Consider the following 15,905-nt stretch of genomic DNA (forward strand, 5'->3'; position numbering starts at 1 on the left):
TACGAACACCAGGGGAAGCTTTGCTCCTGTGAAATATATGAAAAAACGGTGGCGAACCCTGGAAGGCAGGGATGGGGAAGGGCTTTACACTGGTGGTTGTGGGAACCAAGAAAGCCTACAGGCTGGTGGGAGGAGGTGGAGAAAGTTAGGGCGGCACTTCATATGGGTAAAAAAACAGTAAATAAGGAAAATGAGTCTTCAAAAAAAAAAATCCCCCCCAAAAAAATCTTGTTTTTCAACAGTTGGTGCAAGAACGCAGAATTGATGCAGGTTCGGTGAGAAGCTTATTTTTCTATTTTATCTCCAAAATTGCTCAGTGAAAAACACGAGAAGCACAAAATGGAGGTGATCACAACATACACCGGCCAAATGCAAAGGAATGTTATTCAGACATTTTGTTCGTTTCATTGGCTAAAGTTGCCCAGAACGCCATTTGTGTTGGGATCCTCTGCTTGAAACTTAGCCCCGCCCCCCTACACCAATCGACACCAAATAAGTGCCGATATGGGGCACCGTGTCATCTTTAACTATGGAGGCACGTAGGCTTCCGCTAACCTGTGTGAATGTGTGGTCTGCCCTATTAATTTAACTGTAGCATTTTGATGTGCTTTGACCGTGGCATTTCCTTTAATGTCTTCAGTGTTACAAAGCTCTGAAGTAAACCATGATTCCATCGTGTCACTAACATGATGATGGTAGTTCCTGTGGATCTGTCAAGGGTGAATGGCAAGTGAGATTAGCTTTCATTGGATATAGGCTATCGCCTGTTGTCTCCGTCGCCATTTCAGGTTCATTTTTTAATACCGAGAAACATCTAATGGTTGCTTGTTACACCAAATGGGTTTGAATCACTGGAAAGCCTTGCAAGGCAGGCTACAAGTAAATAAGCGAAGGAGCTAGGATGTATTTGCAGCTCTGCATGTTGATGTAATGCAGACCCTGCTGCTGATGCATCACACTGCCACGAACATGATATTGTGCATTACAAGTCATGCGAATCTACAACAAAATGCAACATTCACACTACTGCACTTTTACGCAAGTCTAAAAATCACCAAAGGAGATGACCATGGCTCATTTAGGGAAAAGCTCTCCTTATCTAGGGAACAAGAGAGCACAGATCTGCGAGGTGCTCTTACAACCAATGCTTAAGGGCTCTAGGGGGCAAGAACGCAAAGCAGGCCCCGATGAACGGCTTTCCGGGAAACTCCTTTCATGTCAACTGCCCCTTTTCTGTACCTGTGGTGCAGGAAGCCTGAACTGCTTAGCGCAGTTACGTAAATGCATAGGCTGTCAAAATGGCTGTTCACTGTCATGCCACTCCAAGAAATCAGTCCCCATCTTTTAAGTTCTCTTTCCATAGCTGTGGTCCAGGAAACCTCTGGTACCTTACTCCTTGCGTCGGTCTGCTCGTTGAATGAGATACAACATACACAATACATGGCTGCGTAAAACTCACTTTATGCACTCGCATCTTAATAATAAGACAACTCTGATTAAGGCTGGGCAATCATTAGGGCATCCTGTGTTATGTTATTTATTTTGTTGACGTACGCACACATGTTACCCCATTTTCATTGTTTTCTCTGTTTTGGCAGTTCTCAATTTTTTCATTTTAGTCAGTGAGAAAATGAAGTTGCAACTTATAGATGTTCAGTTATTTAAAAGTTATGTGCACACACTTATTCTTTGCTGTCTTAGAGTTTAAGTGGATTACACAGCCATTATAAAAAAAGGAAAACAATGACCTAAACATATTAGCACTGTAATATAAACAAAAGTACGCATCTAATACAATTTAAGATTCTTTAGGAAATATTATATCTTAACTCCACAAACTGTCATTCCGAATAGCAGTTGACGCTGCCAGTCACGACTAACAGCACGGAGAAACACAAAATTACACCAAAATTGTGTTTTTTTCAAATTTTATAAAACACGGATATTGGAATAAGTTAATTTCAGTATGTATTCATGCTAAAACTCATTCAAAACCCAAGGCCTCCGAGCCCTGATCATAATGATTTGCTCTTTAGTTAGTAAAAGCTCAAATAATGATTACTGCTGTATTTTGCTGTCAGAGAACTTCCTTAGCAGTGCGAGAAAGGGAACAGATTCCCCACCATAAAAGTACAAAATGCCCGGAGGCTACGGACAGATGGACACACAAACCATTATCGCAGGTTCACTGAAAGGTTTTTATTTGACAAATATTCAAAAAAATCTGTTGCTTACCTCAGGCATCTTTTCTTCGATGAAATGAATGGTGTACGCAATATTAAATCTAATCACGTTACACAGAGGCATCTGCAATTGAAAGTAAAAACGACATTATCGGTATATACATGTACTGACTCAAGGAAGCATTTAGTTTACTAGTTTTTGCCAGTGATGTAAAAATATGGCGGACATTTATATGTTTTCTTCTACGCTACAAGAATTCCAACCGTGCTTGGTGAGCGCGCATAACTGGAACGTATTTATAGTGAGATACTGCCGTCTTGTGGAGAAAACGTATAAATACAGAACATTGAAAATAAATGTTTCCACTACTATCCTAGAGCCTTCACAGTATTTTGAACCGCATATATTTGCAAGCACCGTGAACGCATTCCTGCCTACATTCAAAGCAATTTTAACTCTATAGGCACTGATGAATAAACTGATTACGATAAAAAATATATGGAGAAATTCCACTCAAACTACCTTCCAAAATTAGGAGAAAACATAAGCTGTGCTACGTTTGTAAAATGTACTGTATATTTGTTTCCTACAGGACTGGTCAGCCCCGCAGAGCATGAAAGCGTTTTAAATAAGAGGATAGATAGACGAGAGCGGAGGCCACACGTTCATAGGAGACTACTTGCACCAATCGGCTTCCAATGCGACGGCTTTTCACCCAGAAAAGGGCTAAAGGGGAATTGTAGGCAGAGTGTGACCGGAGAAGTGAAGTTAGTATTGATCGAAATAACGAGTCTTAGCAACCTTTAGAAAGGTAGGTTGCTATGCCTTTGAGCGCTGCCCGAGTTTGCAGTTCGGTGGTAAGAGTTCCATATAGAAAAGATGGAAGGCTGGGGGGATGGGACGGACCTTCAGCACAACCAGAAAGCCTGACGGCCTGGTTACTGCAGCATATTTAATTGCTACACCAGCTACACTTTCATCTGTAAGTACTAAACCGACAATACCACTTTATCTTGTTCAAAGTTTTCATAAATTGCTTCTGTATTGACTTGCGTCTACGCCTCGACCAGCATGATAGTCTCAAGTCTTGGTCGAGCGAGCGGAAGGCACTTTTCCTCTTACATCAGTTATCTTAAAAGGGAGAAACACTGACACTACCACCCTTCTGCCCCCAACATAAATGTCTACGACGGCCTCTATTATCCTCAAAGAAACAATTATTTCCTTGAAACGCCGATCTTTACTGCTTGGTGTCTGTCACACAATAACATGCATAACACTGCCACTTAGTGAATGGCAGATATAGACCGGACTCTAAGAGGCAATATATATGTATTTTCTTTGCCAGCGCTGTATATTTTCAGTACCCCTGTAACCTGGTTGGCATTCAGAAATCTTCCTTTTTTATTTTATACCGCCTGGGGATTCGTATATTACTTTTGGAAATTGGCCACTGGGGCAAAAAAAAGTTTGGAAAAAATAAACAGCTGATAATATTTTCATTTTTAGGTTGAGCATAAGCTTTTGTATACTTTTAAGTATACTTCTTCTGTGGGCTTCCAGCTATTTCATTTGTTATTTTAAATGCAATTTAAAAATCTTTGCTTGCTAGTGGTCAGTCATGCCTCTTTGTCCCTCATTCTTCTGTGTGGGAGCAGGGACCAACTACTGTATAGTTACGCGTCTGTCCTGTTTATCTTGTGTAGGAAGTTGGCTCTGTATATACTATCTCAAAGTAAGAGATAGTGTGCACAACGTCCAAGGTTCCCCTTAGAGGTAAGAAAGTGGCAACATTAAATAATTCTAATGCTCTATTTTGTGGTAGTGTGGTCGAGCTGTAGGCTTATCAGAGGGAAGTGTTAAGCATTTGTTGTACACACACAGGCAATAAATGAGAAACACACATTCCAGGCCAATAGTTTTTATATAGAAAAATATCTGTTCTTAATTTATTTTTAGAACCACAAGTTCAAGATTTGAAGTAAATACATAAAATGCAAGGTACTCCACACAGGTAAGTTAGGAACTTTGAATTAGAGCAATAACATATACAGTTTTTGTTAAAATGGCAATAAGCTATTTTAAAAGTAGACAGTGCAAAAATCAACAGTTTCTGGGGGAGGTAAGTATTGGTTAGATTGTGAGGTAAGTAAGACACTTACAAGTCTCAGTTCCTGGGCATAGGCAGCCCACTGCTGGGGGTTCAAGGCAACCCCAAAGTTACCACACCAGCAGCTCAGGGCCGGTCAGGTACAGAGGTCAAAGAGGTGCCCAAAATACATAGGCGCCTATGGAGAACAGGGGTGCTCCGGTTCCAGTCTGCCAGCAGGTAAGTACCTGCGTCCTCGGAGGGCAGACCGGGGGAGTTTTGTAGAGCATGGGATGGGGGGGGGGGTTGGGGGAGACAAGTAGGCACACAAAACACCCTCAGCGACACACTGGCGGCCAGGTGCAGTGTGCAAAGCAGGTGTCTGGTTTTGTATTGGATTCAATGGCGGGACCCAGGGATCACTCTAGAGGTGCAGGCAGGGCACAGGGGGGCTTCTCAGGCCAGCCACCAACTGGGCTAGGCAGAGGGTCACCTGGTGGTCACTCCTGCACTAAGGTTCAGTTCCTTCAGGTCCTGGGGGCTGCGGGTGCAGTGCTTGGTCCACGCTTTGGGTCCTTTGTTACAGGCAGTCACGGTCAGGGGGAGCTGCTGGATTCTCTTTGCATGCGTCGCTGTGGGGCTCCAGGGGGGTCGTCTCAGGCTACACACGAGGTTGCAGTCGCCTGGGAGTCTTCCCTGTGGTGTTGATTCTCTGGATCTTGAGCCGGGGGCGTCTGGTGCAGAGGGTGAAGTCTCATGCTTCAGACAGGAAGAGTGAGGTCTTTGAAAGTTGCAGAAAAGTTGCAATATTGCTGCTGTTTGTTGAGTAGAGCCGCTGCTCACAGGAGTTTCTTGCCCCTTAGGTTCAGTCTACATTTTAACTCAACTTTCTGTAATGTGTGCCTCCTTAGACTGGACAATGACCTGTTAATTTAAGATGCTGACACCAAGCAATCTCTCCATATCAGCCTACGTCCAGGCACCAAGTAAGGACAGCATTTACCTGTAGGCTCCACCAGGGTAACAGACTCGTGCTCTAATTTTTCTCCCCTTTTACAAAATATCAGGAACGAAAATAAATCACTTGCAGTACACAGTTTTTTCGAATCACCTTGGAAGTCAGTTAACTTTTCTAGCACACACTCTTGGGTAGCCGACTCTTCATGAGCCATGTCTCCAGATGATGAGCCATTATGGTTAATCATTAGCAGACACTGTTTGGCTGCCACTTTAACTTTTAAAACATGAAGGGAAACTCTTCTGCGCCCTTCCAGCCAGTAATTTTACACTGTCAGAGGGTTGGGCCCTCACATTCATGCAGTCTCCAGCCACGAACTTATGGAGACACTTACTCCTAATCCGAAGGGTATGAGAAGCATGTCTTTAGTCATATTTACCAGCACCTAAATATACCATGCATCGTCCTGGCCAACTGTTAACCCACAAATACGAGAATCTTCTGATTTCAAGATGGTCAATGAACACGTTGGATATAATTGGCTCAGTGTTTATTCCATAAAATGCTAACATATTCCAAGGCATTCAAGATGCCAGCAGTCTAGCCGTCATCCATGGGAAAGTGTACTTACTCTAAAGAAAGAGGCAGCAAAACGTCTAACCATGGACAATTCACACAAAAGAAACTTCCCCAGAAAGGATCTGTACTCATGGTGGACAGTAGTCAAGAAACCCCATGACAGACAAGAGGAAGTCAACTGCACCTTGATTCATTAGTTCAGGGAGCAGCTGCACTTCACTAGCCAGAGTTATATGTACAAAGAGTAAGCAAACCAAAAGGAGAATTGTAATTTATATAACAAAACCCTGCTGAGAAGCAGCAGAGATCTAAACAGAGCAGGTATGCAGTTCTGGCCTAGGTGGAGGGCTTGGAGGGAAGAATGAGACATGATAAATTGTAAAGAAATGGAACTGCGGCTAAAGAACGTTGGGATCCCATTTTGGGAGTTGAGGGGTTGTTTGTAGAAGAGGCTAGCCTTACGTTTCTTTCTGGATTGAAAATAGAAATGCTGAAAGCCTGTTGAGGGTATGGCGTTCCAGATCACTGATGCATACAGGCACAAGGCACATCTTCTGTTTTCTCCTTTTGTGCTCCTGGCTTTCAAGCCTAGTGATGTTAGGGATGCTTGCGCTATGAGGACGACCTGAGTTGGTTATTTTTGGGGCCAGTTGTGCAAGTTCTCAAGGTAATCGCTCTGACAATTTCCATACTTTTCACCTGCTTGCCAAATGACCATCTACTACCTGAGCGTTAAGCTGTTAACTTGGGAGTTTCCTTGGGAGAACAGTGTAACAAAACGACTTCTGGAATTACCTAAGTATGCACCTGGAGCACATAACAGAAAGCGGCACAGATGTCCAACAATGGCACCTGGATCAATTCTTCAATATGTTCCTCATAATGCTCGAAAGACCAGGCACACCTATATTTCACAAGCATGCCTACTCTAATGGCTCTTGAAGCACCACTTGAACAAAACACAACTTATTACAGTAACAAGTGGCTTTCTGGCGACTTAGGAGGAAGGCTCGGTCCAGTCAACCATTTCAATATTTGCATGTTAAAGGAACTCTGGTAAGTTTTACAAATCACTGACTGGTTGCCTATCAAAGGCCCGAGCTGAAACTTCCTCACACCACACTTTTTGTTTGCAACCTTCTCAAACTCTCTCAGATATAGCAAGTTGACTCTCAAAGTGTACAACACATTTTTCACAAACTACCCTGAGTTTGTAAACATTTGGTACTGTCAAATGTATGAAACATGCACGCAGTGCAAAGCACATCAGTACATAATGGACTATGCCTACTCTCAACCTTGGCGTGTTAAAAATAAAAACGTGAATGCATATCAGCAAAACATATGCTTATCTGAAGATGTGAGTATATGGAAGTACACTCCAATACACGTTTTTCTGATCTTAAGGATTTACTGGTCTTTCATAGATATTTATAATGAGTTCTTTCCAGAGGGCTAATGGTAAAAACACTTGGCTTCTAGCTACATATGCTATGCAAATAAATTGTATGTCACTAGTGCTCGTTCACAGGCGTAAAAAGAAGCAAACTTCTGCTGGAAAGCATGAGCCTTAGGGATCCTCACTGAGCATAGAATAAAGATATCTTTAGACAGCGCTTGGCTGCAGTTTCTGTAGAGCATGATTACTGACGTCGTGTGGCAGGTTTTTACTGGTAGTCACAGGTTGCAGGAGCAACTCTCTAATGGTGGAATATAGTCCACTAATATTTGACCTTGTCGGGTCTGCTGTTGGAGAATTGTCATAGCAAAGAGTCAAAGACTTCAAGGACGAACAGTGCTAAAATTACAATTAGTTACAAATAGTATGCAAGACGCCAGGAGACTTTCCTGGAGAAATGGTCCAAAAAAAATGTAAAAAAAAAAATACTAAGCCACGGCACATTTGTCTATAGCTTAGAGAAGAGCCTATGAAGAGTGTCTAAAGATGCACTTGGATAAGATCAATGCACAAATACGTACTTCAACTATGTGGAGAGAATTAGTCATTCCGAACAGGTACAACTAGGGGCGCCCACTGAGTGAACTCGAAGATCCTAATCTACAAAATTGGAATCAGTCACACAACAGAAAGACTCCGTGGACATGGTCAAAGCATACAGTCCACTGTTCTACTACAGCAGCCGTTCACGATTCTGGGCACACTGCAGCAGAAGAATTGTTGATTTATACATTCAAAATGTAGGATTCTATAAGAGGAAGCAACAGGAAACTTGTGCAGCAGCAATGCGTAGGCAGCAGTTCACACTGTCAGACATCCTCGAAGCTGTCCTCATAAGACAGAACTAGACACTTTATACTATAAAACAACCTACATTTGATTTCAGGCACATTACAATATCCTAGCATTAACCAAGGGTGTTTTTATTCGATATCAATGTTAATAGCTACTTTGTGAAACATTTTTTTATTTTAATTTTATTATAAAAGTGTGGGAAAAACTGTCACAAATAAAATGGAGAAACTGAATAAAATCAACACATTAAGCATTGAGGTTTTCAAACTCCACCAGTTAAAGACTGTTTTCAGACTTATAACAGCATACTTACATTGCCAAGTGGCTCATGAGAAAACATCGAAAACCCTTCAAATATATATTCGTGGTCATCGTAGTCTATAACAGTCGGCCTGTCGGTCTAAAACAAGTAACAAAGTATGTTTAAAAAACATGTGAGATGCACTGAAACATACAGAAGTGGTTTAGCTGGAAGATACTTACTAAGAAGTTTGTTGGTGGGGAAACTGTAATTCGGTAGTGATAAAGCCTACCAGCATTGTTGCTCATTAGGCGACACCTTGGTATTGGCTTAAAGGAAAAAAGAAAAGTTAAACAAGAAGAAAGAACATTATTTTCCAATATTGTTTGAAAGCTTTTACTTTACCCAGTCTTGCTTTCTACTAATATTTATGGAGACAATACAATCAAGATTTGTTCACAACAGCTGTACAAGAAATACCTGCTAGGTTTATATACTTCACATTTAGTAAACATTTAGAAATCCGTAGTGAAAAGGCACACATCACGATGCTGTTTTTTCATCTAGTCCGTACACTTGATATGGCAAGAATGGTAAAACGATAAAAAAGCAGTCCTCCGTAAACCTAAGTTTCACCATTGCCCGATTTATGAGCTCTCAAGCTTTACCAAGATTTTTTTGTCTGTATTATTAATATCCGGAAGCCATGCACATCATAACCCGAATCACAAACTTATTCAATCTCAAATGTAATTGATTTTGTTCAATTGAGAGGGTCAATGTAAATGTTGAACCACTGATGTCACCTGTTAACATTGTGGGCAGTACATTTACTCAGCCTAAAGATCACAGGACACTTAATTTAAAAGAAGTACCAGGAACATACATTTAATTTAGGGTTAATTAACATGCCAGGAAAAACGTTTAATGGGTCAAACAATCTTTACTCATCATCATCTTCCTGACAACATTGAGATTTACATATACAATTCATAATGTGTGACTTAAGGATTTGAAGCACAGCAAGTGCATCATTAAAAAAATGAGATGGTTTCACTTGGTGAGTTCCAGAGATGGGCTCCAAGAGCAGAATGAAAGAAATGCCTTTATTGACTGCAAAAGAAAACCTAGCATAGGAAACACTTACTTTTATCTGGGAATATGCTGACATTGACACCTATACATTCCCTGTAATAGCCTGAGGAAGTATTACTTACATGTACATCCGCCAAGTGGCTAAATAATGAGGCAGTCCCCTATAAAATGTGGCAGTATATAGTTGAGGAAGAAAAGATGCATCTTAAAACAGATTGTAACTATTTGTGCATAGAATATTTATAGTAATTCAACAAAGTTTTACTTATTTAAAAAGAAGGCTGCTCACTCAGAAGCCTAAATTTACCATAAACCGCAGCACCATATAAGTTCCCATCACAATTACTGCCTCACCGGCTTGTGAATTCAACCCAAACATTCTTTTTTTTGTATTTTTATAATAACTGGTTTACTGAGCATCACTTCAGATGGGTTTTTAGTAAGTACAACTCAGTATGCTGGGCAACCTTATTAATTGTATTGGTTTATGATTTATTTTTGTATAGTCACCCCAAAGTTTTGAGCTGATGCTACTGTGTATTTGACAGAGGCCTGAGGGACTACAGCACTGGTTCTGCCACCTTTTGTTGTGACAAAGGTAAATCATGGCTTCTAGTCTGCCACTGCAGACTGGAAGTGTGGTTTCAAGCTGCTAACTTAACTCTGCCATTTAAAGTAATGGTAAGTCCTCCCTTTTTATTATATGTAAGTCACTCCTAAGTTAGGACTAGCGAGCCCTAAGTCAGGGTCCTGTGTATTCAGAAGTGGAACGTGTTTTTACATGCTCCAAGAGAAAAAATCTGCAATTGTCACTTTTTCTATGAAAAAAGTTAGTAGCCCCATTGTCGTGTGCAGAGTTCCAGGCTGCCACTGCAGCCCTGCTTACTTCTGACTGTGACTACTAACACTGGAACAGTAAGGTGTCAAACAACTTGTTAAATTAAGCCTGAATTGAAACCCAAGTGCCACTTTGTTGCTCTAAATTGCTTGTGCCCGGTTGCATATGGGATCTGTCCCTGAGACAGCTTTCTGCCATCCGGAAGAGACGTGCAAACAACTCCCAGGAAAGGAGACAATAGAAGCCCGTGTGGGAGAGAGGTGTTACTTCTCCCTGGAAGGAAGCTATCTAGGTGTTGAACCAAAAGGTGAGCTTCAAGGGTGAAGCTGCTTTTGAAGAACAAATGGGGAAGACTTGGGAGAGGGGCTTCTCTATTGTCCAGGTAGACAGGCTGGCACTTGGGAAGGAGAAGGGAAACCAGTAGCCAAATCAGTTTTTTAGGGGCATGTAACCCTCTTGGTAGTCAAACCTCTGGGTTGGGATAGGGAGCTCTACACACCCAAAGAGGAGTTCTGCCATCCTGAGAGTGGGCAGAATTGAGAATTCTGGGATAGCCAGATGGCACACTTTGAAGGAAGTGGTCATCAGGAGGCAGGGAACCATAGTAGCCCATTGGTTACTTACTGGGTACACCCCGAGGGGATTTTCCGCGCATAAAAAGGTCACTCAAACTGCACGTTCTAGTCCCAGGAAGGATTCCCCTCTGACTGCAATACTGGGCGACTGGACTTCTGCCAAGGACAAAGAGCTTTGAGGATGTTGACGCCTTTGGTCAGGATTGCCTCATTATGTCGTGGACTGAGTAGTGGTCTTAGGAAGACCCCCGTCAACCGCATGGCATTCACAGCATGCTTGAGCATCTTCAGCATCTTGTCTCCCTTGCATCAGGATCACTTCAGTAGGAGTCTATGTCAAGGAGATCAAAGTGACTTAAACTCACTGAAGATTGCTTCTTCCTCCAAGAGAACTGTTTCCGATGACATTATACTAGTCCCCAGACTGGCTCCCTGCTGGAGTTGGTAACCTAAAGTAACTGAACGTAACCACATGATACTTACCCAAGAATTTCTTGAAAACGTTTCTATGTGTCAAATTCGCTGAATTTGCCAATGCTTGTTCACAGTTAAGTAAAACAAAAAATGCATATTTACTGTACCCTGTTAATACTGTAACTCCGGAACAATCTGGTGGATCTTTTTCATTTTGGTGCTACAATTATGTAAAACTATAGTCTATTTTTTTAACTGGTTCAGATTCCCCGAGTGTCTTGTGTGTTTCTTCTTCAATTGTGTTGTTAATGTTTAAATGGTTTACACTTGTTTCATTGTGTAAGCCACACTGCTCAGAGCCACAGGATTGAGCTAAGGGTTTGAAAAATGAAACATACTGTCGTAAAGAGTTTGGTAAATGCATTATTTGGTGAGGTCACGCAAACACACCATAGAAAACACACCATTTCCTCACAACTATCAATTATTCAACTGAAGCAGGATGTCAGACCCCATTCGTGTATCACTGAGCAGATGCAAGCTGGTGGGCCCTAAGCATAGTGGCTGAGGTCACATACCACTTGTGTCATGGTGTCTGTTCTACCGAGGCAAGTTCACCCCGTTTTCTCACTTGCATCTCAGAGTAGAGGAGCAAGCAGTTACAGGCACCACAGATCAATTGTGAGCCCAGTACTTGTCCTTTGAAAATAAAGTACTTTCAGTCACATAGCAATTCTAAAAAGTACACAATTGAAATGAAGCACACAGGGTAATGCCTCCCAGGAAAACTGCTCTGTGGAGACCACACGCCCCCATTCACTCTGTGATCTCCCTCATCGAGGCAACTCTATCTGGATAAAGCCCCATAAAAGTAGTACAAGAGAATAAATGAGGTGAATGAGACATGTGTAGATTCATATTCGCACAGTTCAAATGTACAACCAGTTCAGTCTTTTCCTTACTCCAATGCTGTAGTGGGTATGAACGCAGTCTCAAGTCATTGCTCTCACCCAAGTGTGGTACAGTGACTGGCTCTGCGAAGAGAAAGCAGGAAACCTCTACAGCTTTCTGGCTTAGATATGCTGGGCCTCTCCACATAAACAATCTGTCCTCTTGCTGGACCGGGCACACCCCTTCGATCTCTCACCAGGGAAGCTAGGGGCAGATCCTCAGCTTTTCCAGTAGTAAGTGTATACTTGAGATGATGTCTCTTAGCCTCTGATAGACTAGTAGTCAGGCAGACACCAAGCCAGGTTGCACAGCAGTCTTTCGAACAATCTGAGAATTTTCTTCCATGGTCAAAAAGGACTTAGACCTCAACAAAGTGGGGTGGTTTGGCTCCCACATTTATACACACTTTCTAGGCATGGATGTGAATTCACTGTATCAAATTTCATACAATTTGGATTAATTCTCTTTCAGTGTACTTCTCAGGTTGCTCTCCGGACACAGTCTTTGTGTAAAGAGATGCTTCTCACAGCTTGTAGTACTGAAGCTGTATCCAAACTGGATCATCCACGAAATGGGATACTGTAGCAGACTGTCATCACACCCCCGAAACAGTACTCTGGGACAAACAAAAAGGCAATTCTAACCTAGAACCTTTTTCACCATGCACATCAGAAACTGCGTCCCACCCCACACACCTCCACTAAACCAAATGACAGTATACTAAGGAGGAACTAATCAGCTCTTTGCTACAAAGTTCTAATGGAATTTCTGAAGGTGGTCCTCCATTTTTCTATCTTTAGTGTCCGAATCTCCACCGGACAGCCGCAGGAATGCCAGCAATACACTTCCACTGTCTGGGGAAGCAGTCCTCATCATTCCATGTGAAGCCAGGAGGGGCATCTATAACGGATCCCACTGGCTTCAGTACTCATTCACATGCAGTGTCCAAATACCACAAAGGTATCACACACATGCTTAACATGCATACATACAAGAAGTCAGCTCAAGGTTCTTGGTTTTACAAACATAACTTTACACAAGATGAGTTAGTAGGCTTCATTCTCACTGAAAGTTAAGGTCTGGTTGCTTTAGGGACTCTCAAAACACTGACACCACCGATTTATGGGATAAACCTAGAACAGGAACAGTAGTCCTCTGTCCACTATGAGAGCTCTCCAGGTCAAAGGACAGGTCATTTGTAAGGGCAGGCCTAGACCTTTATGCACACATTAGATTAAAATGATGCCATGGCCAAATTAAAAGCCAGATACTTGAGGTACATGCAGTCAGGCTCTCAGGGCACGGGTATAAATTAGTTTACCATGCATGCAGGAAACATTCCCATCTAAACAAGAGTACAGGTCATTACACACCAAACAAGAGAAAACATTTTCACAAGATTTCAATACAGGGTTTTGCATTTGAGGTAGATCAGTCCTATCTGTTACCTTTTCATAAATGACTACATTTTAACAAGTAAGAAGGGGAACATCAAGGGTTTCCATGTAAAATGACAGATTAACAGCTCAGTAGGGCACTTGCACTTCTAACAACACAGAATCCTCGTGTGGAGAATATGGTCACACTCCAGGCTTCTTCCGGTCTGCTTGAGCAGGGGCTGGATAAAGATAAAGATCAATATAGGAGCTAACTTAGGAACAACACGTTGATGAGGTCATAAACGGACCTTTGAAATGCTTAAATCAGGAAGCACATTATAAAGACGTCACAAATGGACCCTGAAAAGATGTGATGCCAATAAGTATAAAGTTAAAAGGTTGGTTCTTGGACAGACCGGAACATATCAGACTAGAAGAACCACTTTCTTTTGTCCTAATGGCTTCAGAAGATTTGTGTTGGTGGGGTCACTAGGACACATTATTGTTCCAAAATGGAAAACCAAGACTTGCAACATAGTGAACTTTCTGAAAGTGTCTGCAGAAGTCAAAGAAGTAGCAAGTTGGGGACAATAATGTAGGTTAGTTTGCAGCTTTTTGTGGGGGTGATCTCACGAGTCTGAAGAAGAACAAACCAACACTTATGTATCCCTGGGGCTAAGGTCTTCTGAAAGTGCAATCCTTTAAACATGGAAATTGATTTCTGGTAACAAATTCTCTCAGTTTTACTCAAGTTAAAGAACTCGATGCTAACTGCTTTTTGAGCCCTGTTTGACAAACAATGGATTCACCTACATTTCCTTCGCAGTAAAATAATGTAGTTAGATCATGCTGAACTAAGTTTGAATTAAATTAGGTCTTTTTTGGCTTCACCATGGAAACCACACACAGATAATCAAAATGTGGTTCCGGTACTTTCAACTAATGGTAAGGATAAAGTACCTGGTTAAGAAAATAATGCCAAAAAACTTGGGTACCTTTATAAGCAGACCAAAAGTATACTATTCACAAAGGGCACTTTGATTTTGATGAGGGCTATCATTTATTAAGATGGATCTCGCTGATGTAACAATGGAGATTATCAGAAGCGTAATATAGTACTTTTTTCTGTAGCATAGTAATCATATCCTTCAGTGGCAAGTCAGACAGTGACTGACAAGAGGGGTAAACATAGCTGGGTATAATAAGAAATTACACAGTACCAAATGGCTAGTTATTGCAAAGGTCCTGCAGACTCAATTATTTTAGACTAACTTCACAAGTTTTAATTTACGAGTTAAAAGCATAGGGGCAGACCAAGTATATTTAGAAATATAATGTCCACATCCCACTCAATAAGTGAGCTTAGGAAAACAAATAGCTGAGAAAAGATAGGCCTCAGTAGAAGAAAAGGAGTAGCATCTGCTTCGGGGTAGGGATATTTTAGGTCTCATGACATGTAATGCATAGCAAAGAGTGGTCTCCAGAAAAAATATCAGGAAATGTGCAGACACGTAGACCAAAAACCCTACTGACAGCACAGATACATTTAAAAAAATCAAATAACTGCAGCATGAAAGCCATCGAGGATACTTCTGCTTGCCTAACGTTAAGCACAGAATTCAGATGCTCAAGGCCAGAACAATAACTTTTCATAAATTAAACAAATGACAGATTTATCATATTGCCAAAAATGATCTTCCTGAAATTTGTCAAAAGGGTTCGTTCGCTAGGACGAGCTCATATTTAAATATACACCTTTACTGCCTACACCATGTGCATGCTCTGTTTGGTTCAATATTCAGATGTTTCACTATGAATGGGGGAAAGGTGCCTGACTTATGGAGTTTGCAGGAGCTCGCTTTTCACAATTACACATGGGGGTGACGTGCACCAATTTTTTTTTTACTTTATCAATTTTAGGACATACAAACAAATGAACACAAAAACCAAACAGTCATGGAAAGAAGGTCCATAAAAGGGAAGTAAATGGAAAAGCAATATAATATTAGATAATATCATGGTAGGAGGGGTCACACAGCAATAAAAATAAATTATAAATGTATACATCGAGTACTCAGGAGTGAATACATCAAACACCAAGAGAAAGGTCAGTGGTTGCACACATCCTGGAAATGAAATGCATTCTTGGCTAGGTAGTTGAGTCTTGGGCCCCGTATCGGCTCCCCTACCTACTTTTTGTCATTGTGAGCCAAAAACTAATATCATAATTATGACTTTTAAAGGGAGAAAGGGACTCATGTAGTGGCTGAATTTCAAAATGTGAAAACAGATAACATGGTATCAGTATTGGCTTTCCTTGCTGTCTAAACTGTATGATCATAGGTAAG

At 41.4% G+C, this 15,905-nt stretch overlaps 1 protein-coding gene across 4 annotated transcripts in view; it reads right to left on the minus strand.

Annotated features, from left to right (window-relative positions):
• Nucleotides 1-15,905, minus strand: part of DROSHA (drosha ribonuclease III) — a 608,989-nt gene that overhangs the window by 354,808 nt on the left and 238,276 nt on the right. For all 4 annotated transcript variants that reach the window (XM_069218569.1, XM_069218578.1, XM_069218550.1 and 1 more), the window contains exons 8-10: nt 8,548-8,634; nt 8,378-8,464; nt 2,236-2,307 (exon numbers count right to left, since the gene is read on the minus strand). In XM_069218569.1, coding sequence (XP_069074670.1) covers nt 2,236-2,307; nt 8,378-8,464; nt 8,548-8,634 — 246 coding nt within the window. The remainder of the gene's footprint in view (nt 1-2,235; nt 2,308-8,377; nt 8,465-8,547; nt 8,635-15,905) is intronic.

This window comes from Pleurodeles waltl, chromosome 2_1 (genome assembly GCF_031143425.1).
Source record: "Pleurodeles waltl isolate 20211129_DDA chromosome 2_1, aPleWal1.hap1.20221129, whole genome shotgun sequence".
Lineage (NCBI taxonomy): Eukaryota > Metazoa > Chordata > Amphibia > Caudata > Salamandridae > Pleurodeles > Pleurodeles waltl.